General features: G+C 42.3%; 1 protein-coding gene across 2 annotated transcripts in view; it reads right to left on the bottom strand.

Moving 5' to 3' along the window:
- The window catches only part of HSPA4 (heat shock protein family A (Hsp70) member 4), a 39015-nt gene extending 14507 nt beyond the window's left edge, over positions 1-24508 (bottom strand). The window contains exons 1-8 of one of the 2 annotated variants that reach the window (XM_067566948.1): positions 24120-24508; positions 18042-18099; positions 10139-10279; positions 8942-9064; positions 8280-8379; positions 7713-7846; positions 1738-1982; positions 273-349 (exon numbers count right to left, since the gene is read on the bottom strand). In XM_067566948.1, the coding sequence (XP_067423049.1) occupies positions 273-349; positions 1738-1982; positions 7713-7846; positions 8280-8379; positions 8942-9064; positions 10139-10279; positions 18042-18099; positions 24120-24226 (985 nt within the window). In that variant the 5' untranslated portion in view covers positions 24227-24508. The remainder of the gene's footprint in view (positions 1-272; positions 350-1737; positions 1983-7712; positions 7847-8279; positions 8380-8941; positions 9065-10138; positions 10280-18041; positions 18100-24119) is intronic. The other variant, XM_067566949.1, reaches the window with a different exon arrangement.
- Positions 24509-27997: the final 3489 nt, after the last annotated feature.

Genomic DNA, 27997 nt, shown 5'->3' with positions numbered 1-27997 from the left:
ATAAAATCTGTAGAAATTTTAATTAAAGTTATTCTAGCCACCATTAAAATTTTGTACTCGCACAGATATAAAAAATATCCTATTATACACGGGGATTCTTTTTTAGGGACGTTTTTATGCAACTTGCAATTGAACGGCTACATGAAATTAAGTGTGCAAAAATTTAATTTAAGATTTGGCAAACTTCTAAAGAAAGCTAAAATCAGCGATATATTTTTTCCATTTATGTACACCATTAAGCATTGTAGTCAAGAGAATGAATGTATACTTACTAGCTTGCTCCAGAACACTGCGAAGAGGTGGTTCTACTCTACTTAAGAGACCATCACACATCTCTAAAAATTTGCCCCTGTGGGAAAAAGCCATAGATCAAGTCAGAATCTCATGAACAAAAATTTAAATTGCAAAACACAACTATGCAGCTGAAATTGAAAAACGCAATTAAGTTTACAAAATATAAGTTTTCTTTTTCTCCATCCAGAATCCTACAGTATTTTATGAAATTGTTTCATTTAAGCAATTTTTTGTATAAGAAAACAGAGCTGAATATGCCACAATAAAAGTGTGTGCAATTTACAACATTCCTACACTCACACCAAAAAGAATATCCATCAAGAGTAAGATATTTTAGCATATACTTTTGGAGATAGCCCCATGCATGAATCATACTTATTCTGCCACAATGATCCCTCCAAGCCCATCCACCTTTTATATTAGGATAGTTCCCAGAGGGTCCTAATCAGGATTGCAGTCCCACCGTGCCAGATACTTTACAAACACAGCTTATGTCCTGAAGAACTTACATTATATCAATTTTTATAGCGATTACATGCATTAATTACAACAATTAACACAAAAATAGGAATCAAAATGCAAAACTGAATACATGTCTCTTCCACTGCACCTGAAGAACTTTAGATTTGGGTTCTGACAGGCCACTAAGGAGCATGAAGTCCAAAGATAAGCACCCTCTACTGAGAAAGATTGATGAACAAGGTTCAAACTTAGGTTCTATCCTAAGTGCTTCCAAGCGGTTCTTAACTGCTGTAACAGAATGTAGGGCAAGAGGTGATGAATTTTACTAATGCAGAAGCAGTGACAAGCTCTTTCATAGAGTGTATACTACTAATCATCTACCCTCTTGTCCTGCACACTGTCAAAACTATTGCTATTCATAAGCTATCCTGCTATTTACCAGTTTGTTCCTTGAGCAAGAGCTTCAGTTTCCTATTACCTGTTAAACGCCAACATGAAACCTTCGTTTTATTAACTAATTTCCGTGATCTAGAAAGTGCAACATTAACAGCTTAGTATTCAAATCCTCTAGTTATATGTACAACATACACAGAGTCAACATATTTTCTCCCACCATGCCCCAGTAATGTTTGTGAATTTTGCTCTGTAGGTATCACCTGTACTAGTTCTAATACTAGAACACAGGTAACCATGACACATGTAAGGGCAAGAGGATGGTTCAATCCTCATTCCTATTCATGCTGTGACCCTATGGCCAGACTGACAACTGGCTTTTGATTTGGACACTAACTCAGACTTCCCACTTACTTCATGCAGGCTACTAAATAGTCATTGGTAAGTACTTTGTTGCTAATAACTCAAGTTATAATCAGTGACCTAATGTACCAAGGAGGATCAAGAATTTGTATTTACATAGATTAGTTCCTTATTTTTGCAGTTTTTAAATCAACTCAGACTTTATGCTAAGCAATCTGAAGATACCTGTTCATAGTTCCAGAGACATCAATATCATTCATGAAGCATTCTATGTTCATTGGGAGATCAGACGCATTAGCACTCATCAACTTCTTCAGTTTCTCACACTCCTGAAATAGCCTCAGCAATGCACGAATCTTTGATTTGATGTCTAGTTTATATTTTTTCCCAAATTCTTCGCAAAAATAGTTAACTAACATTTCATCAAACTTCCTGCCACCAAGTGTGGTATCAAACGCTGTAGCAAGAACCTAAAAATGAGATAAGGAGTGAAATATTTCAGTATGAAAAAGACTGTTCATGGGTCTTTTTACTGATTATTCACTAAAACCTGTTAATAACCAATACCTGTTGAGCAATTTCTTAGAGTCTGAACACTCAGAATAGCTTGTTCCAATAATTTATATTTGATATCATAATCCTGTCTAGGAGTATCACGCCTAGCTACTCCAACACAGATCTTCCACTGGGGCAGTATTAAGAGCAAAACCAGGAAGAATCCAATATATTGCTCAGATTTATTCCCCTACCACCACCATTGGTAGGTAAATGCTTTGTGTTGGAGCACCATCGTGACAACTTTCTGCTACTATAAGAGAAAAGAACCAATTAACAACTTTTTATTTCCTTCCCCAGTGCCTGCACTTGGTTTGTGTCCTCACCATGCCCTGCTAACAATGAAGCCTCAGTCCCATTCCACTCTGGCACATTTCACTTCACCAGCACTGCTGACAACTATTTCACTCTGATGCTCCTATTTGTGCCACTGCAAAGTGCTATGTGTAGGGGCAGTTAGGGTGTGACCATGACAGAGCTGGTCTTTTCCCTGGGCTAAAAACAGTCTCTACAGTGCAAGATTAGATGATCCTTCTAGTTACCAAGTTCATAGTGTTAGGCAAAGTTACTAAGTATGTCATACACCTTATCTACACAAGTAATGGGTGACTGGGATTACACATGCATTAGACACACCAAAATGGAATATCATAGGAGAAATGTGTAATGTTTTGACCCAATTAAACTATTTTTCAGCAGCTGTACTGAAGATGTTAACCAATGCAGTACCTGTGGTTCTTCAAAATGTGCCCCCATGGGTGCTTTCCTCTAGGTGCATTTGCATCCCTGCACCTCAAATGGAAGATTTTAGGTAGCAGCATCCGTTCAGCCCGTATATGCGCTCTCCCAGTCTCTAGTTCTGCCTCACTGCTATATAGCACTGTGTGGACAAACCCCTCAGTTCCTTTTCTACTGCAGAGCTCATTGATAAGAATTCCGAAGCAAAGGGGAGGAAGCCAGATAGTGGAGCACCCATATGGACACATCTTGAAGAACCTCTTCTTCAAGTAGTGTCCCTATAGGTGCTCCATTCTAGGTGACTCTACAGCAGTACCCCTAATGGAGTGGTGGAGCTTTGGAGCTGAGTCCAACAATGAAGATAGTACAGTTGAGCCAAATATAGCAGCAGATGCTGAGCTGGTAACTGTGTAGTGTTCAGTAAATGTATGTGCAGATGCAAAAGTCACCGCTCTACATATTTCTGTGATGAGGAAGGCTGTGAAAATAGAGAGATCTTCCAGTGTCCACTTGAGCTCCAGAAGGAGGCTGAAGGTCATGTGTGCTAAAGCAGTAGATAATGCAGTCCAATATCCATTTAGGAAGTCTTTGCTTAGAGTTTGGGGATCCCTTAGATCCATCTGTGATGGAGAGGAATAGTCTTGGAGATTTTCTGAAAGGTTTGATCTTTTCCAACTAGAAGGCTTATGCTTTGACAATAAGTGTGTGTACTGTTGCCTCCCTTTTATCCGTGTGGTTTTGGAAAGAAGACTGGGAGGTGTACAAGCTGATTTATGTGGAAGGCTGAAGGTAGTTTTGCTAGGGATTTGGACTGCAGTTGTAATATCACCTTGTCTTTGAAGAAAACTGTAAGGGGGGAGGGTGGTTATGCCAATAGGTTCCTATCTCTCCCATTCTAAGCCAGCATGATGGCCACTAGGAATGTGGTTTTTATAGAGAGGTGTAGAAGCTGGCAAGTGGCCACAGACTCAAAGGAAGACCTTGTAAGACAGTGTATGATAAGGTTACGGTCCCATGCTGGCGAAGGATCCCGGATTTGAGAGTAAAAGTTATTCATACCCTTAAGAAATCTTTTCATTGTAGGATGGGCAAGCAGACAGTTTACCTTCTGATGGAAGGCATTGATGGTCACCAAATTTAGAGACAGAACTGATTTATTTAATTCTAGGATGTACAAAAATCAATAGAGGAGAGAATGTAGAGGAAAGCCGCCTTGTGTCACACCAGAGTTGGAGCCTCTTCCATTTTTGAATGTACATGAAACAAATAGTTATTTTCCTGTTATGTAACTACCTCATTCACAGCCTCAGCACAGTTCATTTCTAAGCTGCAGAACCATCAAGAAGCCATGCTTTGAGTCGGAGAACTTTTAGATGGGATGATGAATCTGGCCAGTGCCTTGAGAGAGATGAGGAACAGGCCGGAGAGTGATTGATGGATAAACTGAGAGAGATATGGAAACCATGTCTGCCTTGGCCACATTGGAGCTATAAATAACCCAGTCTTGTCTTTTTTTTCCTCTTAAGCATAACCTTGGATTGTTAGTGCAGGGGTGGCCAACCTGCGGCTCATGAGCCGCATGCGGCTCTTTGTTCATCCAAATGCGGCTCATGTCTCTTTGCATGTTGCTGTTTGTTCTTTGCTGCTCTTTGCAATTGACAAGCTTTTCGGTGGAGGGTAAGAGAGGAGGGGAAACTGAAGAGGTTAGTGTGGTTCTTTGCGGCTCTTCATCTCTGACTGGTTGGCCACCCCTGTATTAGTGGGATTGGTGCAAAAGCACATAATAGGTGTTTTTCCCCTCAAATGGAATGGACATCTCCGAGAGAATGGTGACCCAGGCCTATCCTGAAACAGAATTGGGAGCATTTCTTGGTTTTGGCTGGGGTGAAGAGGTCTATATTTAGAATTCCCCAGCATGACTATGTTGTGAAGGATGGTAGTGTCTATTTCCCATTTGTGATCTTTGGAAAATTTTGAGAATATTGAAAAAATTGTGAGCATATCCATTATAATATTCTGAATGCCCAGGAGGTAGGTTGCAGAGATGCTGATGAGGTGATGAATGCACCAGTTCCATAGTTTCACTGCCTCAGCACAAAGGGACAATGATCTTGTTCTTCCCTGGCAATTTATGTAGAACATACATACAATGTTGTCTGTCAATCTTTGTATTTTTACTTTTGATCAGTAGTAGGAAGTGTGAGCAGGTGTCCCTGACAGCTCTGATCTCTAGTAAGTTGATATACTATGTGGATTCGAGGGGGGGAGGGGATCATTTGCTCTGAATGGTGTAGGTGGGCTCCCCATCCTACTAGGGATGTGTCTGTCATCACTATCAATGATGCGGATGGTTGAATGAAGCGAACTCCTGCCCAGGCATTGTGAGGAACTGTCCACCAGTCAAGAGAGCTTTTGACTGTCAATGGCATCGCTAGAGGTTTGTTTAAATTGAGTCTGCTTGGGACGTATACCGTTCTGAACCACCCTTGAAAGCAATGCATGGAGTCTCACATGGTTTATGACAAAGGTGCCTGCCACCATGTACCCCAGGAGTTGAAGACAGGTCTGGCCAAAGTTGAAGGACTGGCTTGAACTGTCAAAATTAAGCTAGCTGAAGTGTTGAACCTGTGCGGTGGAAGGACTGTTTTGGCTTCTATGACATTTTAGGTAAGCTTCTATAAATTCCAGCTGTTGCACTGGTGTTGAAGAGGCCCTTCTTGGTATTCAGTTGTGTCCCAGATGTAGGACCAGATCTACAGTCTTGTTTCTCTCTCTCAAAGCATTGGAGAATGAAAACAAAGAAAGGAGGTATTAAGGCTAACCGATGGAAGCTCTATTACTAAGTAAGAAAACACTAGAACTCTGTCAACTTTGCTAAGTCTCCATCTCAGGTCAAAGGCGTTAGAGAAGGAACTGTGGGCTGTTTGCAAACATAGCGCTATATAGCAGAAAGGAAGAGCACATGTGTGGGCCAAACAGACACTGCTATCTAAATTCTCTGATCTGAGGCACAGGGACACAAATACACTTAGAGTGGAGCACCCATAGGGATACTATGTGAAGAACAGTAAGTTAGTTTACTTGAAATTGCTAACATCTGCAGGAGTTTCAATCCTTGCATACAGATACAGTCCCAAGCTCCGGCGCGTGTGCACACACAGAAATCAGTAACTCCAAATATTAAAAGCCAACTACAGCTCATATATGCATTAATATGGTGATACAGGGGACTACAGCAGCAATTGTGTGTTCCCCCTGCCTTAAATTGTCATAACCTTTGTTCTGCATAAACCCTGGCAATCAATCTATTTCTAGACACTGGGTCTAATGCTAGAACTAAGGTAACCATTACTCCCAATGCTACAGGAAGACTTTTGAGCTAAGCATACCAACACAAGGAACATTGGTGCAGGGAGTTGCACGATCTGTTACTCTTCCTGAGTGTTACCATGAAAGTTTCCAACCTTTATCCTACGCTACTGCCACAATTTGAGTCAGATCCCAGTTTAATGTATGATGCCTCATAAAAGAACTTACTGACTGCATGCCCACACTGGGCTAAAAATAAACTCATTTGTTCCTCTTCATGTCTAACTCCTAAAGATGAGTACTCATTCATTCATCTGTTAATTCATGTCTTTAAGACAGCCCTTCTCTACTACCTCTCTAATTTGCCTGAATTCCAGACAGTTTTTAAATGCATGTACTCCCTGCACATGCACACATCACCCCAGCCTCAGAGGACCTCCTCTTCTATCATTACTAGAGAACGGCTTCTGAGATTAGTTCCTTCACTCCCATATCTAAACTCGCTCTGCCCTCAGAACCAGATTCTAAGATTGATCTTTTCCTGTTGCATCATTTTACATCCCTCTTACGGAGGTCTCAATCCCTTCTTGAGAATATGCTGAATTCACAGTTCCACATCACCTACAAATGCTGTTATCCAGTTCTGCACACCAGTATTTATTAACACCACTTCACCTCTCTCCTTCAACATGTACCGCTCCTATCGTTTCAGTGTGTTAACTTTATTTAATGTTTCCATACAATCAATGTGTATTGGACCCATCACAGCACACTGTAGTCTTCTGGTTCAGATCATCATCATCTCAGCTATATTCCATTTAAACTAGCATTTTGTAAGACTTCAGCCAACTTTTCAGTTCTCGAGGCACTATTCTCCTAACTATCTGAGCTCCTATCACAATATATTCACTTGTTGCTTCAACTGAAGAAACAATATAGAGTTATTGGATTTCATAATGTTTTTGTCTATAAGGCTAACATTATAGAAGATTTCTATCTCACAGAAAAAAAAAGAAATTTTAGTATCTAATAAAAACAAGAAACAAGTGATCAGGCAATTGTGCTTCAAAGTAAAACCCAATGTAACCACCTGCTCAAGTTAAGAAATTTCTGAGATTTAATTAAAACTGTTGACACTTCACACCTATCATGCTTTCTATAGTGTTTATGTCCGATTTCAAGGACAACAGAAAGCATTATAATCTTTACTCAGACTGTCTAACAATAATTTAACCCAGTAATTCCTCCTTTAACACAAACATTTATAGTTGAATTAGAGCACCTTTTTAAAAAAGGCATCCAGTCTCATAAGTTGTACTCTTACTATAGAGAAGTTGTTCAAGGTATTTTTTTATTCTCACTATACGAAAAAGTGGTTGAAGAAAACATGTTTTTTTCAACAAGCAGAGCAACAAAAACTTAAGCAGATCTTCTCCCCAGTTCTCTAACACAGGACAAAGTTGAACCTTTGGAAAGCATAAGTTGCATTGCCTGCAGACACTGTTACATTAAGGCAGTTAACTTAGCCTATTGTAGTCCATAAATGTAATGGTGAATATTTTTACTGGTAATTAAAATGGATGCATAAGATTATTTACTTTCAGTTTTCCTTTGTTGAATGCGCATACTGAAACTTGATATGCAGAATGTCCCATATCAACAAAAACAACATTTCTGGGCTTCTCTTCTAGCGCAGGTAGGTCTTGTTTATAGATTCCATATGCAAGGGCAACTACCAAAAAAAGAGAAGTCAATACAGTAAGCAAAATGGCACAGTCGTTCAACTACATTTTTGGTGTTGCTTTCCTAAATAGTACTTGTTAAAGAATGAAAATCTTGACGTCAAAGTTATAAAGTGTACATCTGCTTAAATAATGGACCAGATACAAATGCTGTGGCATAGAAGACTAACAGTTTAATTATTAGTTTCTCCAATGACTTGCATTTACTTCTTGGATGTCTATTTCTAAGTATCTTTGAAGTAGAAAGTCTAGAGCTGCATCACCACAGAAGTAACTCAGAGTCTAGGAACCTTGGAGAACAACCAACGTCAGATTAGCACATAGAACAACTGGTAGTTCTAGATGGAAGGGGTTTGTGACAGACAGAGAAAGAAGTTTTATAATTCCAATCATATATACATTTTAAAAAGAGAATAAGATTACCTGAAGTAGTTTCATTTATTAGTCGCAAGCAGTTAAGGCCAGCAATCTGTGTAGCATCCATCACAGATCTCCTCTCTGCATCTGTATAGAAACAAGGAACCTGCAAAAAATGTACAGCGCTGAGATACTATTTAGCAAGGCAATCCTCTACCAAATCCCCTCAAAAATATTTTTCTGGTCTGCTCTCCTCCCACACGCACCCCCCTTTTTTTCCCCCTTTAAAAGTATTTCCTGCAAGTTTAAGATTTATTTTTATTCTGAGTGTTGAAAGCAAGGAAAAATTAGTAGCTATATGAGCCACAGAAAGGTTTGATTTTATTGCTTAAATAATTCTCATGCCTTTCCACTTCATGTCACTTTTAAAAACCATTCATTTTAGTGAACACTGAGCAAAACCAGCTACAAATAGGATTATTTTATTGATGATCAACTCTATAAAATATATTTTACAATGTTCGTGTGATATTTAACTTATCAATTTTCAGGGAGAGATCTGAGTAAAAAAAAGTCATGAGGTTTACATAAAACAAGTAGTGACACTTGTTTATGTAAACCTGGTTTATAAATTGCAATACAACTCCATTACCACCATGATTCTTCAATTTACAAAAATACACTATGTAGCCCAGTTAATGTAAACAAATTTACCATCACCTACTTACAGAAACAACACAGTCAACTACAGGCTTCTTAAGAGCATTCTCAGCTGTTTCTTTTAGTTTGGTGAGGAGCATTCCTGTCATCTGCTCAATGGTGAAGTTTCGTTCTTCTTCCATATACATAACCTTTAGTAAAAAGTTTTTTTTAAGAATGGTAAAAGACAAGAAACACCATGCTCAAGTGATATTAAGGATCTAACTTAAGCCCACAAAAGAAATTTAAGTGGCCCTTAACACACATGAAGCCTAGGGCCAGTAGCATACTTGTATAATTGCCCCCCCTTCTCTGCCTAAACCATGCAGGGAAAGCACCACAGGATAACTTGACAGTTTCTAGTTTTATTCATATTTTCATTTGAAAAATTTGAGAGATTTTAACAGAGGCAAACTGAAAAGGACATTTATACAAGCTCAAGTTTCCTGGGTTCCAAATGTAAGATAATGTATGCAGCTGACTCTTTACCAAGCCCTCAATATAAGCCTGTTCCATTAGGCGTTTTTTAAGCTAAGGAAATACCTCCCCCATTGTTGAACAGATTTTCCAACTAAAATATAAATACATTTATTAAAATTTGATCTGAAACAAGTCTGTTTTTCTCCTCTAGCCCTGCAGTATATCTGAAGCGTTAGTACTGAACACTATTCTGGTACTTCCTTCATCTCCCAAACTCACCATGGAGTGCAAAAGACTGTTGACACAATAAACAGGTTTTTAAATTTAAAGCTGACCTTGATAAACAACGGCATTCTAACAACGGAGTTCAAATCCCGGATTAGCTAAATCACAAGTGAAAAGGAATCTGAGTCTTAATCCTTACTTGTGCACATCAGCAACCACTGTTTGTTACAACTTTGAATCCTGAGCACCTTGAGTAGGCATTCCCAAGGTACTGCTATTCAAAACTGATTTATATATATATATATATATATATGAAAAGTTTGTGTAGATCCCTCCCATACTATTTACAATTCTAGTCAATTCAGTTACTCTATCATTCTGAAATCATTCAGTTTTTTTGCCTACAATACATATCTCTTTACATTTATTAGCCCTTAAATATAGCAGTAAAATTTTTCTAATGCGAAGTGCATTTGCAAAATAGAGGCTCCAGTGTAAAAGGGTTCAAAACTAAACAGATAATTCATCTATCATTGAACTTCCCCTATGGTTCTTTCCCAATCCAAGTATGTTTGACTCACCTTGATGCCAGCTAAGCCAGTTGGCAACTGGACAAGTTCATATGCCAGATTGGTTTTTTCATCTTGAACAAATGGATCTGAGAATGCACGACCATGAAATCTTTTAAAACCCTGTACCGTATTCTTTGCGTTTGAAATTACCTAAAATGAGACAAATATATAATATGAGATGGCAGGGTACTTCTGTATTTCAGAGAAAGTCAGTCAATACCAAGTTTGTTTATGCTTTTCTTGCCAAATCAAAATTTGTTGGAAAACACAAATTAATTACAACATAAGATGGCTACCAAAATACTCAAAATGCCCCTTTAATCTAAACAAATTCCTGCAAGAATCATTTGGGAGATTTTTTAAAATTCTATTTTAAAACCCTGAGCAAATGTTTATGCAAATCCGTATAAAAATAGTTCACTTTTAAAAGGTGTCCTGCAAATAGTCATCTTTAGCAATACATCTCTCTTCACCATCTCTCTCTCTTACACCCTACCTTACTCCCTGCAGTCAACCACCTTCCCCAACTTACCACCAACTAAGCTAGGAAGGACATTGAGCACATTAACTGAAATGTCACTTTCAGAGCCATCATCTTGTCCTATGGCTAGCCAACTCCCATGAGACATTCCTACACGAAATTTCCTACTTTGGAGCCTTCCTACCTAAACAACTTCAAATATTGTAACCAACAGATTTAAAAGCCAACTGGGGACCAAAAAGGAGAGTCAATTTAAGTCAGTGAAAACAGTCTACCTACTTCCTGTTATAAGTAACATCTAAAATTAGTGTAATTAAGGATTAAAAGGGTTACCTACCTTTCGTAACTGTTGTTCTTCAAAATGTGTTGTTCAAGTCCATTCCAAATAGGTGTGTGCATGCTACGTGCACAGTTGTCAGGTTTTCCCCTAGTGCTACCTGTCGGGTCAATGCAGGCTCTTCTGGGAGTGGTGCCTCCATGGCACTGTATATAAGGCTCTGCTGACTCACAGCCTCTTCAGGTCCTTCTCGCTGAAAACCTCCGACCAAGAGGAAGGTTAGTGTGTCTTGGAATGGACATGAGCAATACATCTCAAAAAACAGTTATGAAAGGTAGGGTAACCATTTTTTCTCCGAGTGCTTGCTCATGTCGATTCTAAGTAGGTGACTCCCAAGCTGGCCACAGGAAGAGGGGCTGGAACTCTCAGAATCGCTGACTGAAGCAAAGCTCTGCCGAATGCTGCGTCGTCCCTGGCCTGCTGAGTAATAGGGTAATGCGAGGTGAATGCATGGATTGATGACAAGTTGCGGCCTGCAGATTTCCATGTAGGGACCTGAGCCAAGAAAGCTGCTGAGGAAGCCTGTGCCCTTGTGGAGTGCGCTGTTAGCCGGAGCTGACACCTTAGCCAGGTTGTAGCAGGTCCTGATACAGGAGGTGATCCACAACGATATCCTCTGGGAGATACCAGGAGACATTTTATCCTATCCACTACAGCGTTGAAGAGTTGGTTTGATTTATTAAAAGGTCTAGTCCTTTCTATGTAGAAGGCTAGCACTCTCCTGATATCTAGGGAATGGAGGCTTCATTCCCCATTACTGGCATGCAGCTTCAGGAAGAACACCAGGAAGATGATGTCCTGGTTTGTGTGAAACTGGGATACCACCTTAGGAAAGAAAGTCAGATTGGGGGAGGGGAGGAGGGGGAAGGAAGGAAGAGGGTGTCACAAATGAACCTTGTCTTTGTAAGACACTGTGTACAGAGGGCCGGATGTCAAAGCCTTGAGCTCAGACACCCTTCTGGCTGAGGTAATCACGACCAGGAATGCCACGTTCCACAAGAGGTAGAGTAGCAAACATGTCACTAAGGGCTCAAATGGAGGTCCTATTAATCTGGTGAGTACCAAGTTCAGATCCCATGCTGGTATCAGATGGTGAACCTGACAGTAGAGTCTGTCCAGGCCCTTAAGAAAACGGATCAGCAAAGACTGATCATCCGCCCGCTCCTGGGTGGAATGCAGAGATTGCTGGCAGGTGTACCTTTATGAATGATACTGCCAGCCCTAGTTGTTTCAAGTGCAGCAGACAGCCCAAGATGAAGGGCAGTGATGCTTGCATTGGAGGAGTGCCCTTCTGTTTCACCCAAATGGAAAATCTCTTTCATGTGGCCAAGTATGTAGCCCTGGTGGACAGCTTCCTGCTGCCGAGGAGGACCTCCGTGACTGTCCCCGCTCCCCCGAACATGCAGACTCCATGGGGTTCAACCATGTAGATTCCATGTCATAAGGTGGACTCAAGTCTGGGATGTTGCAGGCGGCCGTGGTCCTGCGTGACACATCGCAATTGAGCCTGGACTCCCACAGTTTGAGGGCTTCTTGGCATGGGAGTGGCGCATACTCCACTCTGGTGTCTATATAAAACATTGCTGTCGTATTGTCTGTCATAACCAATACACATCTGCCTTCTAGGTGAGGCTGGAGGTTTGACACACTAGGCAAACAGCTCTCAGCTCCCTGATGTTGTTGTGAAGCAACAGCTCTGTTGGAGACCAAAGGCCTTGAGTCCTGAAGGTCCATAGATGTGCTCCCCATCCCAACTCGGATGAGTCCATGATCAGAAACAATGATGGCTGCGGTCTGGAAAAGGGGACTCCTTCACTTATCAATAGAGTGTTGAGCCACCACTGGAGGGATTCAATGACCCGAAGGGAAGCAAAACCACCTTGTCCAATTTGTCTCTGTTCAGTCAATAAACAGATCTCAGTCAAGTCTGGAGAGGTCTGAGCTGCAGCCTTGTGTTCTTAACCACATATGTGCAGGAAGCCATGTGACTTAGGAGTTTCAAGCAATTCTGCACCATTGTGGTGGGAAAATGAAGTCCTTTATGATGGAACACATAGTCCAGAAGCGAGACTCTGTCAGAAATGCCCTGGCCTGAACTGATCTAGGACTGCTCCTATAAACTCTATTCTCTAGATATGGGATAAGGTTCACTTGGGCACGTTTTAGCCAAAGCCCCAGTTCGTTGAACATCAATCGCATCAGATTGACGTGTGCTTTAATTGCTCCTGGAGCGGCCCTTGACCAGCCAGTCATCTAGATACGAGAACACCTCTATCTGTCGTCTCCTTAGGAAAGTGACAACCACCACCACACATTTGGCTTCTAACGGTCTGAAGGGAAAGACCGTAAACTGATAATGAGTGTGGTTACCAAGAACCTGAGGAACCTTTTGAGAGACAGGACTATCAAAATATGAAAATAAGCATCCTTCAAATCGAGGGCAGCATACCTGTTCCCCCAGACCCAGGGAGTGGATGATCATGGCCAGGGAGACCATGCAAAACTTCAGCTTCATGAATCTGTTGAGGTTTTGCAGATTGAGAATAAGTCTGAGACCCTCTTTGACCTTAGGAAATATTGGGAGTAAAAATTCTTTCCCCTTAGTTCCTGAGGAACCTCCTCTACTGCTCCTGCTCATAGGAGCTCTTGCACTTCCTGTATAAGGAGTTGCTTGTGAGAGGAGTCTCTGAAGAGGGACGGGGAACGGGGTGAGACGGTGGAAAGGAAAATTGGAGAGAATATCCCAATTCTACCATGCACAGCACCCAAGTGTCTGAGATGATCTGAGTCCATGACCAGTAGAAATGGGAGAGATCTCAGGAAACAGGGAGGGATCCTGGATTTGGTCTGGTGTGTTACCCCTGGGAGAACCCTCAAAATGATTGCTTTGAGCTAGAAGGCTGCCTCGCTGAGCCCCAACCCTGGTTAGACGGGGGTTGGGGCATCCTGCACCTGTTATCCCTGCCCCTCTTTCTAGAATAATCCTGTCTCTGTTGTGCAAGATAAAAACATGGGTCAGAGTGTGACTTAAAATGCTTTCTCTGGGTGCTCAGCATGTGTAGACCTAAGGATTTCAGTGTAATCTTGGAATCCTTCAGGCTGTGAAATTTGGAGTCTGTCTGCTCTGAAAACAAGCCCGAGCCCTTAAATGGCAAGTCCTAGATGGTTTGTTTGGCCTCTGGAGGGAGGCCCAATACCCGCAGCCATGAGCTCCTTCTCAAAGTAATCACCAACAACACTGTCCTTGTAGGTGAGTCCATTGCATCAATGGCAGCCTGCAGCAAGATTCTTGCCACAGCCTTGCCCTCCTCAACGATTGCTGCAAACTCCAGTCTGGAGTAGCTCCTTGAATTTTGTCAGTTTTCCAGGAACTAAAGTTGTAGTGGCTCAGAATTATCTGTTGGTTACTGATGCAAAGCTGGAGGCCCCCCCAGTGGAGTATACCTTCCTACTGAAGATATCCAGCTTCACTGAGTCCTTGAACTTGGGCATTGATGCTTGTTGTCCTGGTCTCGTCATTTGCCACCCCAAATCACCAGTGATTCCAACTGTGGATGAGTAAAGAGATTGCCCCCTCCAAAGGGCACAACTAAGTACTTTTCTTCTATCCCCTTAACTATAGTAGGGATAGAAGCTGGTGTTTGCCACAATGTGGTCGTGGCTTGTGTTGGTTTTTTGATGGGTAGTGCTATCCTGGAGGGGCCCTCTGGTGCCAAGATAGCCACTATGGCTATCCTCTGACTCCTGCACTTCCTCCACTTGGGAGTCCCAGGTTCTTGGCCACCCTCCTTGGCAGCTCCTGGTGTGCCCTATTATCCACTGGTGATGGCACGGTCAAAGTCCCGCCACCGCCTCATCAGGGCAAGACAATGACATCTTGAGTGGAACCGGGTCTTCCTGTCCAACTGGGTCACAGGATTCCTGTTGCGCCGGGCTGTCAAGCTCAGTACCAGGATCCGCACTGATACCAGTCTCTGCACTACACTCTATGCTTCCCTCTGCACTGGAATAGTTTTCTTCAGTGCCACAAGGGGACAGTCGAATCTCAGATGGCTGGGAAGCGTATGCTCGTGAGGCAACTGAATAGGACTGCCTCGAAGAGGACCGTTGGGCCTGGTGCTGCGGTGTCAGAGGTCTTGGTTCCTGCTCCTCCATCATGGTGGAGGACTGCTATGTCATCATGGCTATCAGGTTCCTAGCTGCCTCGAATGTGTCTGGGGTGGAAGGAGAGCGCAGCTCTCCCACGTGGCTCTCCCTTATGGGCGAGAGCAACAGCACTAGACTCAACAGCACTCGCTGCAGGTTCAAAGTCAACAGCACCAGCCCTGGTGGGGAAGGTAACGGGGGCCCTGTCACAGGACGCACCTGGTTATCATCTCTCCCTGCAACCTTTACTGTAGGTAAGTGTCCTCTCTTGGTTTTCTTCTGACTCTTGTAAGGTATCAGAGAGCGGGATCAGTGCCAGGTCTTTGGTGCCTGAGGTCCTTCTATGCAGAGTCTTTCTTCGGTGCCGCAGCCTCTTTGAGAGAGGCTGGGTGTGCTCCGCACTGAGGTACTGGGTGCCAAGGCCAAGTGGCCCAGCTGTGGGTGGAGAGAGCTGCCTCCATGAGGAGATGCTTCAGTCTCACACTCTGTCCTTGGACAGAATCCCCTGCAGATTGCACTGATTGGCCTGATGGGTTTCCCCTAGGCACTTCAGATAGGATTTGTGGGTATCTCTCTTTAGCATAGGTTTGTGGCAGATCCCGCACGGTTTGAATCCTTGGGACTGAGGCATTCCCCAGTCCCGGGGCATAAGGGGGCAGAGGGAGCCCCACATAAAATGTATCTAAGTACAAACCAAGTTAACTAACTCTAATCTACTATTTACAGGTTCAGTTACTCTCTACCACTTGAGGAATGCTTGCCCTCAAGAGACAGCAAGAAGCTCCGTTACCGGCAGTAAGAAGGAACTGAAGAGGTGGCAGGTCAGCAGAGCCCTACATACAGCGCCATGGAGGCGCCACTCTACGGGCGCCTGCACTGACCCATGAGTACTGTTAGGGGAAAAACCTTCTGACAACTGTGCACATGGCACACACACATCTACCTGGAATCGACATGAGCACGTACTCAAAGAAAAGTATCTGCTTTTGATTTCTCTGCATTGTGTGAGGCAGCTCTTTATGCACAGCCATTTCTCTGCATACTAAGTTTTCCATTATATTTACATGATTCTTTCACTAGCAACAGGGGAAAGGAAAACACTTAAGGAAACACTAAGGGCTGGTCTACATTTAAAAGGCTACAGCAGCACAGCTGCACCATTGTAGCACTTTAACACAGACACTATCTGTGCTGATGAGAGGGATTCTCCCATCAGCATAGGTAATCCACTTCGCCAAGAGTGGCACTAGTTTGAAAGAATTCTTCCGCTGACCTAGCACTGTCTACACAGGGGATGGATTTTCCACGCCCCTGACCAGCGTAGTTACATTAAGTTAATTTTCTAGTATAGACCAGGCCTTAGCCAAAAAGTGGTAGAGGGACTCAAGGGTATGGTAGTTTGAGGGTTTTTTTTTTTTTTTAAATGTATGTGAATAGATTTTAAGTTAACTGCTCCTTTAAAAAGCAACTTGCTCTTAATTTCCAAAAATCCAATTATTACAGTTCAAACCTCATAACAGCTATGTCCCTGCACCAATGTGTATCGCCAGGCCGCAAATAGCTTAGAGCAGGGGTGTCAAACTCATTGATGGTGACAGGCCAAATTCTCATAAACTGCACTTCACAGGGGCCATGCAATGCCCTCCGCCGAAAAATTCGGGCCATCTTCCCCTTTTCGGCAGCGTGGCATCAGCCCTTTTCGGCGGCGGGATTTCACGGGGGGCCGTGTTGCTGGATTGAGTGCATTGCCGCTTTAAGGGATTTTTCTGCATCTGGCATCGACACTTTAAGACATTTCACAGACTCTTAAACCGGCAATGCCATAGGCAGAGAAATCTCTTTAAGTGCCAGTGCCCTCACTTTGGGCGGCAGCACGTCTCAAAAAAACTGGCCGGATGCGGGCCGGATCAAAAAGGTTTGCGGGCCATATGTTTGATACCCTTGGCTTAGAGTAACACCAGACCAAGCACACATGGGGAGTAATTCTACATTTGACAAGATGTTTGCATTTAACTCTAGCACAAGAAAATACACTGAACATGTGGGGGAAATCACAATTACAGTCTGCTTGCACAAAACTATGTACATGTTCAAGCATTTCAGAGATTCTTGGACATTGTTTCCTAATATCTAGAGTTATTTGTTCTTGAGATAAGTTGAAAATGTTTGAAGAGTCACTTTCTGCAGGTAACTAACAATATATCTGGCATGAAACACCTTTTACAAAAATAAGAGTTGGTGACAATCTGACCACTAGATCGGGAGGGTCATAAATCAGCTAAGTCTTGCCTTATTCCCTGATTAATATTTACATAACTACTCGCATTAAGAGCAAAATATATTAAATTATATACAAAAACTATATTAGTAGAAAGTTATTTAAGTTAAAGAGTCAAACACTGAAATTAGGAATGACAGACTTATGGCTGCCCATGCAACTTTAAATCTGCCCCTTTTGCCTCCAATCTATGCAATGAATGAAGCAGGGGTCCTGTGGAAAGACTAGTATGCAATCTTGTAATTAAACACTATCCTAATGCATATGCACAAGGGGGATAAACAAAGGTTTCATGAGAATCTAAATCTGATATGTACTTTTTGAGTGCGTAATTTTGCAATCCAAGCAACATTAACAGGTTTTTTTTTGTATGTTATTTCTCAGGTTTCTTAATAGAATTTGTACCTTTTTCCCTTTTTTATGTAACCCTTAAATCCCAATCCAGAACAATGACAGAATACATTAGTGTTACAAACTGAACAGTTACGCTCAAATGCTTCTTAAGACATTTAATAAAGATTTATTTTAGAAGCAAACCTCTACCTCAACATAGATGTTGTAGTCTCTCTATAAATGAGAAAAATATTGGAAAAAAAATTTTTTTTTAAACTATGGTGTTCGTAGTTTTGTTTTGGATTATAAGCAATTCTTCAATATACAAAATCCTTACTTGGCTTTTAGCTGCAGCTCCAATTGAACGATTCTTGGGTCCAAAGGCTATACATGACCTACAATGAGAAGAAATATTTCTGTTCTAATTCAAATTTACAAATAAAGATTTTTTTTTTTTTTTAAACACTGGGTAATTTTTCAAAAATCTGTACTGAAAGATTAATACCATTCACTTGATAAAACTGTGAGTTATATAGAACAAAGCTCCTGAAATAACATTTAAAAACTGCGATTTTCCCCAAGTTCTTCCCACTGTTCACCACCAGCAGCCAATATATAAGCAATGGAGGACTACTCTGCAATTATGGCCCTAGAATAATATTAGAGAGCGTAACACTCATTATGGAGTAGTTTTCTAACAAACAGTGAACTTGAGCAGTGAAACCTGTAAGTAGTCAAAGGGATTCCCTAATTTTAGTCTATTAGAATTGGTGGGCACTCATGGTAGGATAAAAGCAAACTACTTACTTGCATACTTCTCTAAATTTCTTAAGAAAAGTAACAGTTGTCCAGCCCTAATTTTCAATTTTTTAAATTTAAACTTTTTTACATTCTTCACTTTAGAAGAGAATCCATAATTTAAAGCAACTTTCATTTCTGGCCACTTCTGAAGGTTTGTTTGCAAAGCAATTTATATAGCTGAATAGAAATCTGACAGGAAGGTGGTTGTTCACAGCAAGGTGAATTAATATTACAGTCAAGAGGACTGATTTTGTTATCCATATACGCAGATAATCATGGGTACCAAACTTCACTATCATTTATGAAAATAAAATTTATACCAAGGAAAAACCCATTTCTATGGTTATAAATATCTGTATAATTGACTAATTTTTAATTCCCATTTTTTCAAATTTAAAGTAAATTCTGCAGCTCCAACAACAAGGAAGACTGGATAGAATAAGCACAAGGCAAAAAACCCAAACACCAAAGCAATCATTAGGGTTTGGATCATAGGAAGCTAAATAGTGACATTTATTCAAAAGAATTCTTATGTGCTGCTTGGTGATGTATACCAGTTCTTTAAGAGATAAAAGAAGTCTTCATCTTTTTAGAGAATTAAGAGTTACTATTGCTGGTCAAGCCTCATTACCCAAGTATTTTAAAACTTACCTTAAACTGTAGGAAAACTTACAAAAATCTGAATATACACTCAAAAATAAAATCAAACAGATTTCCCACATGATTCCTCTAGGCCAAGTTATCTACACTATTGCTTGCTGACAAAGGGATTATTTCAAGCAGTTCTTTACTACTAAGCAGCACATTTAAATAGGCATAATTATTACACTGATCCCAATGCGGCAGACAAGGGAGTTGCTCTACAGAACTAGTTGCCCCATAAGAAATGAAAGAAACAGCTTCTGGAATATCCTGCTGTGTTGAATTAGCTTAACATACTGAAAAAGCAGACAACACCAGCATGGAAATGTGCAGTGGCATGATTGTTTTATAGCCACTGTTGGTGCACGCTCTAGTTAAACAAAAGCCAGTCATGCACTTGTAGTTGTACCTGTAATAAATTAAGAGGGACCATTTAGAAACATGTCTTGTGCTTAAAAAACAGGATTCAAAGGCTTGGTCAATAAAAAGCTACCAAGTTCTATTTTATGGAAACATTAAGTCAATAATAAAAGCTAATACTGCAGGCTGGTCTATACTGCCAAGTTAGGTCAGCTTAACTACATAGCATAAGGCTGCGAAAAATGTAATGTGCTATGTGAAGTAAATAAGCTGACTTAAGCCCTAGTGTTGACACTGCTAGATCAGTGGAAGAACTCTTCCGTTGGCCTAGCTACTACCTCTGAGAAGTGGATTTATTACAGCAATGGAAGAACCCCTTTTGTCACTGTAGAAAGGGTCTACAGTGGTGCACCATTAGTGCTGTAGCTGTGCCACTGTAACGTTTTTAGGGTAGACATAGCCCGAAGCCTCAAAATATATAGTTGACAAAGTCTGCTGAACACCTCACAAGAAGCCACTTATTAATTCAATATGGCCTTTAGAAAGAAATTAATGTAGAAGCATTAATTGAAGGTTCTACCTCTCTCCTGGGTGCATAAAAGTATTTAGCTTGTTAATTGCAAAATTCATGAGTCATTCTAAATTCACAAGATCACTACATTTAGTTTAATTATTAATGTAGTGCTTCTACAGAGTTCCAGATTAACAGCTGAGACTAGAATCCTCTCTTTACCCACAGAAAAGGGTGCTGCATGGGCAGCAACAGTACAGGCTTCCTTACACTGCCTCATGTGTGTTCTACTGAGACCCAAAGAGGGCTCGATTTTTTATGCGCTGTATAAGATTATCTTTAAAACCCCTTGTCTAGATTTGGTTTTAATTAACATTTATATTCTAAACAACTGCCTTGTAAATGTTTTGCAGATTTTAAAAAAATCCTCAAAAGTGCTAAGGAAGAAGTTTATTATGGATTTTTATCTCAGGATAGTGGAAGAGGAACATTATGAAGCTTTCCAACAATGTATTTGGAAACTACAAGGCCCAGACTGGTATTTCTGGTGAGATCTTCGTTAATATTTTCTGTGTATTTTAGACACTTGGAGCTATTTCCTTTTCTCTGCAGCTGACTGTACACAGACCTCAATCACAAATATACATCAGATATATCAAAGCTCAAGCTATATATTTTCTGTATTCTTATGCAAAGCTAAAAAAGAACCAATTAAGTTACAATTTCAAAGAACATTATATGACAAGCACACAAATTGGTGAAAATGTAGTTTAATACATACCCATACATTTTAAATAGAAGTAGATGTAATCACATGGGAAACCCATTAAGATAGTTCAGAACTTTTAATTTTGCTGAAATCCTAGTATACAAGTTACAACCAAGTAGCGCGTGGATCCTGCTCATTTATCACTTTAGTCTCCACACACTGAATTACACTTATCCTTTGTCTCCATGCACTTCCTTGGAAGATGCATGCATCCCCATCTGTCATACAAGAGAGCAATCCAGCCTACTCACAGAAATTGCACTGATTTTGCTAAATCAATTTCTTAATCTGTTTAGTTAAATCAACGCATTTTCCTTGTGGAGACAGTCAAATTGGCTTAAAAGTGCCTTAGCTTAATTCAGTAGTAAATCAATATAAATTGATCTGTTACTCAAACCATTTTAAGAGTGCCCATACAAGGGCATTACACAGATTGCATTGATCTAACTAAATCAATTTAGAAAGATTTAAGACTAGTCTAAATCGTGGCCCAAAAGTTTTGAGTGTGACTTGATTTTGGATGCCTCATTTTTGTAGGTACACAACTTGTGACACCTTTAAAGAGCCTGACTTTCAGAAAGAGCTAAGCATCCATCCTCTGGGCACCAGGCCCTCTTATCTCTCTCAAGCCTGGCATTAAATAATGTTTGTACATTTGTGTTTCAGCCTTTAGTTAAGTGTATTTAGAGTTTGTTTCCAGGATTTATTTTAAATGCATTTGGTGTTATTAAAACGACATGGGAATGTTATACGTAGACATTCCATGAAAATTAGCATTTTACTCAGAGATGGAATGTTGGAAGACCTTTTCAAGCTTTTTTGATCCTCTACTACCATTAGTACAAATCCAGCACGGGGTTTATTTTTGAGCATCTACTATTTGTTGTGGCAAAATGGAACTACATTGTAATGAAAAGACTCACACTCCTTTAGTGTTTCAAAACTAAAAATAAATGGTTTCCTGAAATTGACTAACATCTTGTCTCTCTGTTATTGTCCAATTTTATTTTATATTGGTTTTCAAGACTGTTTAAATACATCTTTAAGAAACAAGTCTCAACAACAGTACTTTGTATAAAATCAGCAAAGGCATAATAAATGAATGTATTAGTCATACAGCAGCTCTTCTCCATTCCTTCCTTAAAGACAGCCAGAATTATGGCATCACTTACAAGGAAGCAAGGTGAGGCTGCATTGCTGTCCATCAATCACTGTCTCCAAGGCAAAATGAGAGAAAAACTGAAATGGAATTACTCATGAGTAATTTTACCTTGCCTAGATAGCTCACTGTAAAACACTATCAGTTCCTACCACATTGTGTTTAAGTGAATAGACATGTTACTCCAAAACATCTCATTACTGTTATATATTGGAACATAGTAAACAGTTTTATTCAAATAAGCCCTTAAAAAAAAAAGTCCCGAGAGTCACGGACGCTCAAGTTCTAATTTCAGCTATACTACAGACTTGCCGAGCGTGCCTTGGATAAGTCATTTTACCTCAGTTTCCCCCTCTTGCTATTTTATTTAGTGAGCTATTTATGACCAGAGGAAGGCATCTTCCTCTACATTAGTACAGCACCAAGCTCACTGTTAGCGTTGCTAGGGACCCAGTTACAGAGGTTACTCACAACATGCTTAAAATAGTTTAGTCTTAAAGTCTAAAGAGGACACTAGTTGTGTTTCAACTGCCATTTTTGTTTCTAAAATAAAAAGCATGTTTGGCACTTCACAGTAATGACAAGGTCCTTGCCCCTACTCCTGGGGGAATTGTACACCATTAAAGATTCTGCACACATTTTAAAATTCTGCATATTTTATTTGTCAAAATAACAATAAAATTACAACAGTTTCAATTATTGTGGTAGTTTATTTCAAAATGCCTGTCAGCAAGGATGTCTGTGAGAATACAGACAACAAAAAAGATTCCCCCAAGAGTAGAGAGTTAAAGAAACCCCAATGACCACCCAGTTCCTGCTTTTCTGTTATGCTTTTGCTAGGTGCCTCAGTCTGGGTGGGTCATGTGCCAGCTGCGTACATCTTAGGGGAAAACTCTGCCCCTCCAGTCCTCTAGTTTTTTGGGGGTTTTTTTTGGTCCTGCCCCATATGGTTACCATAATTCAAGTTCCCAAATAGAGGACATGACTGCAGACTCCACTCTGCACAGCTTCATTACTGTCCAGCTGGGGGATGCTGTCCTACCCTTCCTCACCCTTTGAAAGAGTCAACAGAGCTGGGTCTCCCAGGCCTACTCTGGTCCCCAGGCAGATGAGGCTCAGGCATGGGAGCAAAAGCATGCTGAGCCTCCATTTCCACTGGGCTGGGTACTCCACTCATTGCAGGGCACAGCCCACACACATCACTTCCTTCATTCAGGGCATGCTGGGAACCTCAGCTCGCCCAGGCCTCCCACACAGGCACACAGAGCTGGAGAAATGGGCTGTTGGGCCCAGCAGCCCCTGGCAGCAGCCAGCAGCTCTGCGGGGCTAATTCTGCAGGGGAAAAAGAAAAGCCACATTGTGCAGGGGTGCAGAATTCCCCCAGGAATACCCTCAGAGCCGACAGACAAAATGTTCATAACATATGAAAGTGGAGCAGAGAGGAGAGATTGAAACAGGAGCAGAGCAACAAAGCACTTTTTTTTTTAACATAATCTCTCAGTTCTGTTTTTATTTGTGTGTCATAAATGTGACTCGAATAAATCTACACAAGCTGCCTGCTTGAAGAAGTTTGATTTTATTTTTTTTAAATTACATTTCCCTCCTTCCCCACCCTCTCACTTCAGCAGAGGTGGCCGCACGCCCCGCTGCCAGCGCTCCCTCCCTTCCACGGAAACCCACGTGCCGCAGCAGCCCTCCCTGCCCTGCCCACAGCTGCACTCGCTGTCCCGGTGCATCGTGGTCAGCTCCCCCGCACACGAGATGGGCACAACCGCGTCTAGGTTTCACGGGTGCGAAGAAGGTAGCGCGCAGGCCCGCGGGGAGGTCCCTCTGCAGCACGAGCGTCCCCCCGCCTCCGGGGCGTGCAAGGAGGGGGCGCCGCTCCTCCCCTTCGCAGAGCCGGGCGTTACTCATTCACTACATGTGCAGCATCAGGATCTAATGAGGCTTTTCCACGCTCCGGAGACTCACCCCTTCCCCCGCCACCAGCGTTCCCCAAGCAACGGAGGAGGGGAGAGAAGGGGCAGCGCCGCCTTTTACCAGGCCCCAGGCAGAGGCCTAACAAGGGCCGCCCGAGACCTGGCGGGCTCCGCGCGCCCCGTTACCTCACGTCCTCCCTCCCCCCCCCGGCCCGCACGCACGCCCGCCCGCACCTCGCCCTCCCTTCACTCACGGGGTGCTGCGGTCGCTGTACTCGTTGGCGACGGTCTCGATACCTCCGGCCCGGGCCACGGCCACATAGCAGCTCTGGAAGCCCAGGTCGATGCCCACCACCGACATGCTGCGGCCGGAGAGCGAGCTTGAGCCGGGAAGCGAGCGGGGTGCCTGCCGGGCAAAGGCTGAGGGGGCCGAAGCGTCCGGCTCGTCGGTCCCGTCCGACGCCTGCGCCTCACTAGTCCGTAGTGCGGACGCAGCCGACTCAGCCCGTTTAAATGAGCAGAGCAGCAGCGGCTACGGCAGGCAGGCTGGCTCGCTCCTTCCGTCTGCCTCCTCTGGGGGAGGGGGGGAGAGATCTCGAAAGATCCCGTCCTCTCTGGGGGAGGGGGAGGCGTGGAGGCGGAGGGAAAGCCTCTCGCGATATTCTCTCGGGGCGCTCGTTTTCTTTCCCCGCCGTCAGGAGAGGAGGGGCGAGAGCGGTCTTTGGGATCTCCCGGCCGGGCGGCTCTAGGCCAGACAGCTGCTACGCATGCCCAGAGAATCGCACACACCCCTCCATTCCCAGACGTGTATCCTGGGCGGGCGGGTGCGTAGCTGAGCTGACTCGCCTCTCCCACCCGCTCAGATCGCGTTCGCCTTCCCTTAGACTGACACCCGCGCTGAGTCATACACTGTGCCCTGCCCTGCCCTGCCCTGCCCTCAACGGGCTGACAGCCTCCCAGTCCCTGCCTGCCAAATCAATGCCACCTTCCTGCGCTTCCCATGCCCCAGAAATCCTGCCACGGGGCCTAGTCTTCACAGAGCCCTGGCCTCACTCTGCACAACCCCAGTCACTCCTATTGCCTCTGCAGATTTGAACGTAGTTGATCTGGATTAGTCAGGATCCAGAGTATGATTTGGCTCATAGGCATCGTTACAGACAGGCACAGATATCTGTCAGACAATATGGGGGAGGTGCTATATTTTCTTGGACTAACTTTAGTTGGTAGAAAAGACAGAGCTCTTCTTCAGGTCTGGGAAAAGTACTCAGGTGCCCCAGCTAAATACAAGTGGAAAGTAGTTAACGCATATTGTATTGGCTTGTTAACACCTCTGCTGTCATAAGAGGGTTAGTGGGTTACAGATTATTGTAATAAACATAATCCAGTGTCCTTGATTTTTTAGGCCAGGTCTACATTACACACTCACTTTGGTATAAATCCACACACCTGGCGACGTAGTTATACTGACCTTAACCCACTGTGTAGCCAGCACTGTGTTGTTAGGAGAGCTTCTCCCGCTGACACAGCTACTGTCTCATGGAGGTGGAGTAATTAAATGGATGGAAAGGCTCTCTCCCATTGGTTTAGAACCTCTTCACCGGAAGCACTACAGCAAGACAGCTGCATTGGTGCAACAGCATCACAGCTGTGCTGATGCAAGTTTGTAGCGTTGATGTGTCCTGTTTAGCAAAGTTATGAATTTAAGCTCCCAGGCTCATCTTTTGAAAGTGTTATGCAGGTTTGCTTTGAGGACGAGGACTGAGAGGTCAGATATGAAGTGATTGTTTTGTGAAAAGTATTCGCCCATGGATAATGATGTTTTTGTCTTTTGTCATTTTTCTGTGTGAGTTTTTTTGAGAGCAAGGTGATTGTCTGTTTTCACCCACCTAATTGTTATTGGGTCATTTAGTGCACTGGATGAGGTATACTACATGTCATATTAGACGTGTAGGATCCCTGAATCTTGAAAGGTGTGTTCTGGGTAGTGTTGATCAACATAGCAGTGGAGATATGTCTGCAGGTTTTGCATGTGTTGTTATGGCAGTGTCAAGTACCACTTTCAGTTGGTGGGTCCTGGTCTGTGGGGAATTTGCTTTTGATGACAAGTTTTGTGAGGTTGGGGATTGTTTGAAAGCCAGAAGAGGGGGTTTGGAAAATATTTCTTTCAGGATGTTGTTCCCATCAAGTGTGGAATGTAACTGTTTGATGATATTTTGTATAGTCCCCATGTGAGGGAGTAGGTGACAATTAGGAGTGTGCGATTGGAGTGGGTTTTTTTTCTTCCATATTGAAGCAGGTTCTTTTGGGGTATTTGGCTGATGTGATCTACTTCTCTGGTGGCGTGTCCTTGTTTGGTTTTAAATGTGTTCGGGTGTATATCCTGGACTTTCACCTCTGAACTTATTCTGTAGTATGAGGCTACGGCTACACTGATGGCGGCAAAGTCACCGCCGTCAGATCGATTGCTCTGGATCAACTGAGCGGTCAGTGAAGACCTGCTCAGCCGATCCAAAAATTGACTTCCTAAAACCACCTTCGCAAGTGGTGTAGCGCTGCGTCGACAGGAACTCAGTGCAGTGAAGACGGTGCGCAGAAGAGGAGCCCAGAAGTCGATGGGAGTTACGCAAGGTTTTTGCGTAGCTTGTGTAACTCCCGTCGACTACAGCCAAATCCCAGAGGTAAGTGTAGACAGAGTCTGAGGGTCTGGCTATAGATAACAGATTTCTTGGTGTGTTTGGAATGGATACTGCATCTGTGCAGGTAAGTGTGGTGATCCAGGTGTTTCTTTGTATATAACCGTCTGTAGGGTTCCATTGTTGAAGCTGAGCATGATGTCCAGGAAATAGATGCTGCTGCGGGAATGTTCTAGAGAGAGTTTGATGGATAGGTGGAGGTTGTTGAAGTTGTGGTGGAAATCTCTGAGGGAGTTTAGGTCTTATGTCCAGAAGATTAAAATATCTTCAGTGTATCTCAGGTATATAATTGGTTTCATGGTGCATTTGTCCAGAAATTCTTCTTCAAGGTGGTCCATGAGGAGGCTGCCATATTGGGGAGTCATTCTAGTACCTGGTTGTTCGCATGATTTGGGCATAGTGTTTGTTGTTGAATGTGAGGTTATGGGTGAGGATGCAGTGGATGAGTTCGCTGATATTTGGGGTGGATATCTGAATGTTGTCCATTGTCTTGTAGATGTCTGAGGCAGACAACAATGCCATCATTGTGAGGGGATGTTGGTATATAGGAAGGTGGCAACCATTGTGGCGAGGATGGTATTTTGAGGGAGGTTGTTAATGTTGCAGTGTTTTTGGAAGAAGTCAGACGTGTCATGGAGGAAGGTGGCCCTTTGTGTGGTGAGTGATTTGAGGATAGTTTCTATGAGTCCTGATATTCCTTCACTAAGAATGCCATGGCCAAATATGATGGGTCTGCCTGGTTTCTCTTGTTTGTGTATCTTGGGAATCATGTAGTCAGTTCAGTTCAAATATACTCTATTGGAATGACAAGTTCAAGAAGTGTGGCCAAAATATGAACAGACAGAAACCTTGGGTCTCCGTCACATCAAGCATCTGCTTAGAATAAACTATAATTTGTAAAAGCAGAATTGTCAATCCCAAGTGTTCAAAAATCATGAGTCATGTCCGCCCCCAAATCGTCAGATTTAAAAAAACCAAAACAATGAATGTTGGGTTCTGTTTATTTGTCTTCCAGTTTTTGAACCCATAGGATGCACATTTTCTTGTTTTTATTGCTTTTCTCATGTAATCCTATGACTCCAGAAGCTAAGGCTTCAAGAATAACACCAAATATTGTGAGACTTGTGATGAAATTGTGAAAGGCCTGTAAAGGCCCTTGTATTATAGACCCATCACCTTCATTCTTTTGGGTTATAAGAAGGATCATAGTCAGGTTGTTATCACAAATATAAAGTAGTACTGTCCTCCTCAAGCATACAAATATAAAATTGGCATAAAAATCATAAGATTTTATAAATAATAAATGTTGGGGGTGTATTTGCCTTCTGTTTCTTGACTCATGTTTTTAATATTTTCACTGCAACCATAAAGGCTAAAAGAGTATTTGTTTTTGTTAAATAAAAACTGCTGTTCTCATGTAATCACCTGACTCCAGGATC

Source organism: Emydura macquarii, unplaced genomic scaffold, assembly GCF_026122565.2.
Source record: "Emydura macquarii macquarii isolate MOO-44397 ecotype Brisbane River unplaced genomic scaffold, CSIRO-AGI_Emac_v2 contig_2768, whole genome shotgun sequence".
NCBI classification, from domain to species: Eukaryota; Metazoa; Chordata; order Testudines; family Chelidae; genus Emydura; species Emydura macquarii.
The sequence above is the reverse complement of the archived record's forward strand: the minus strand, read 5'-3'. Positions and strand labels throughout refer to the sequence as shown.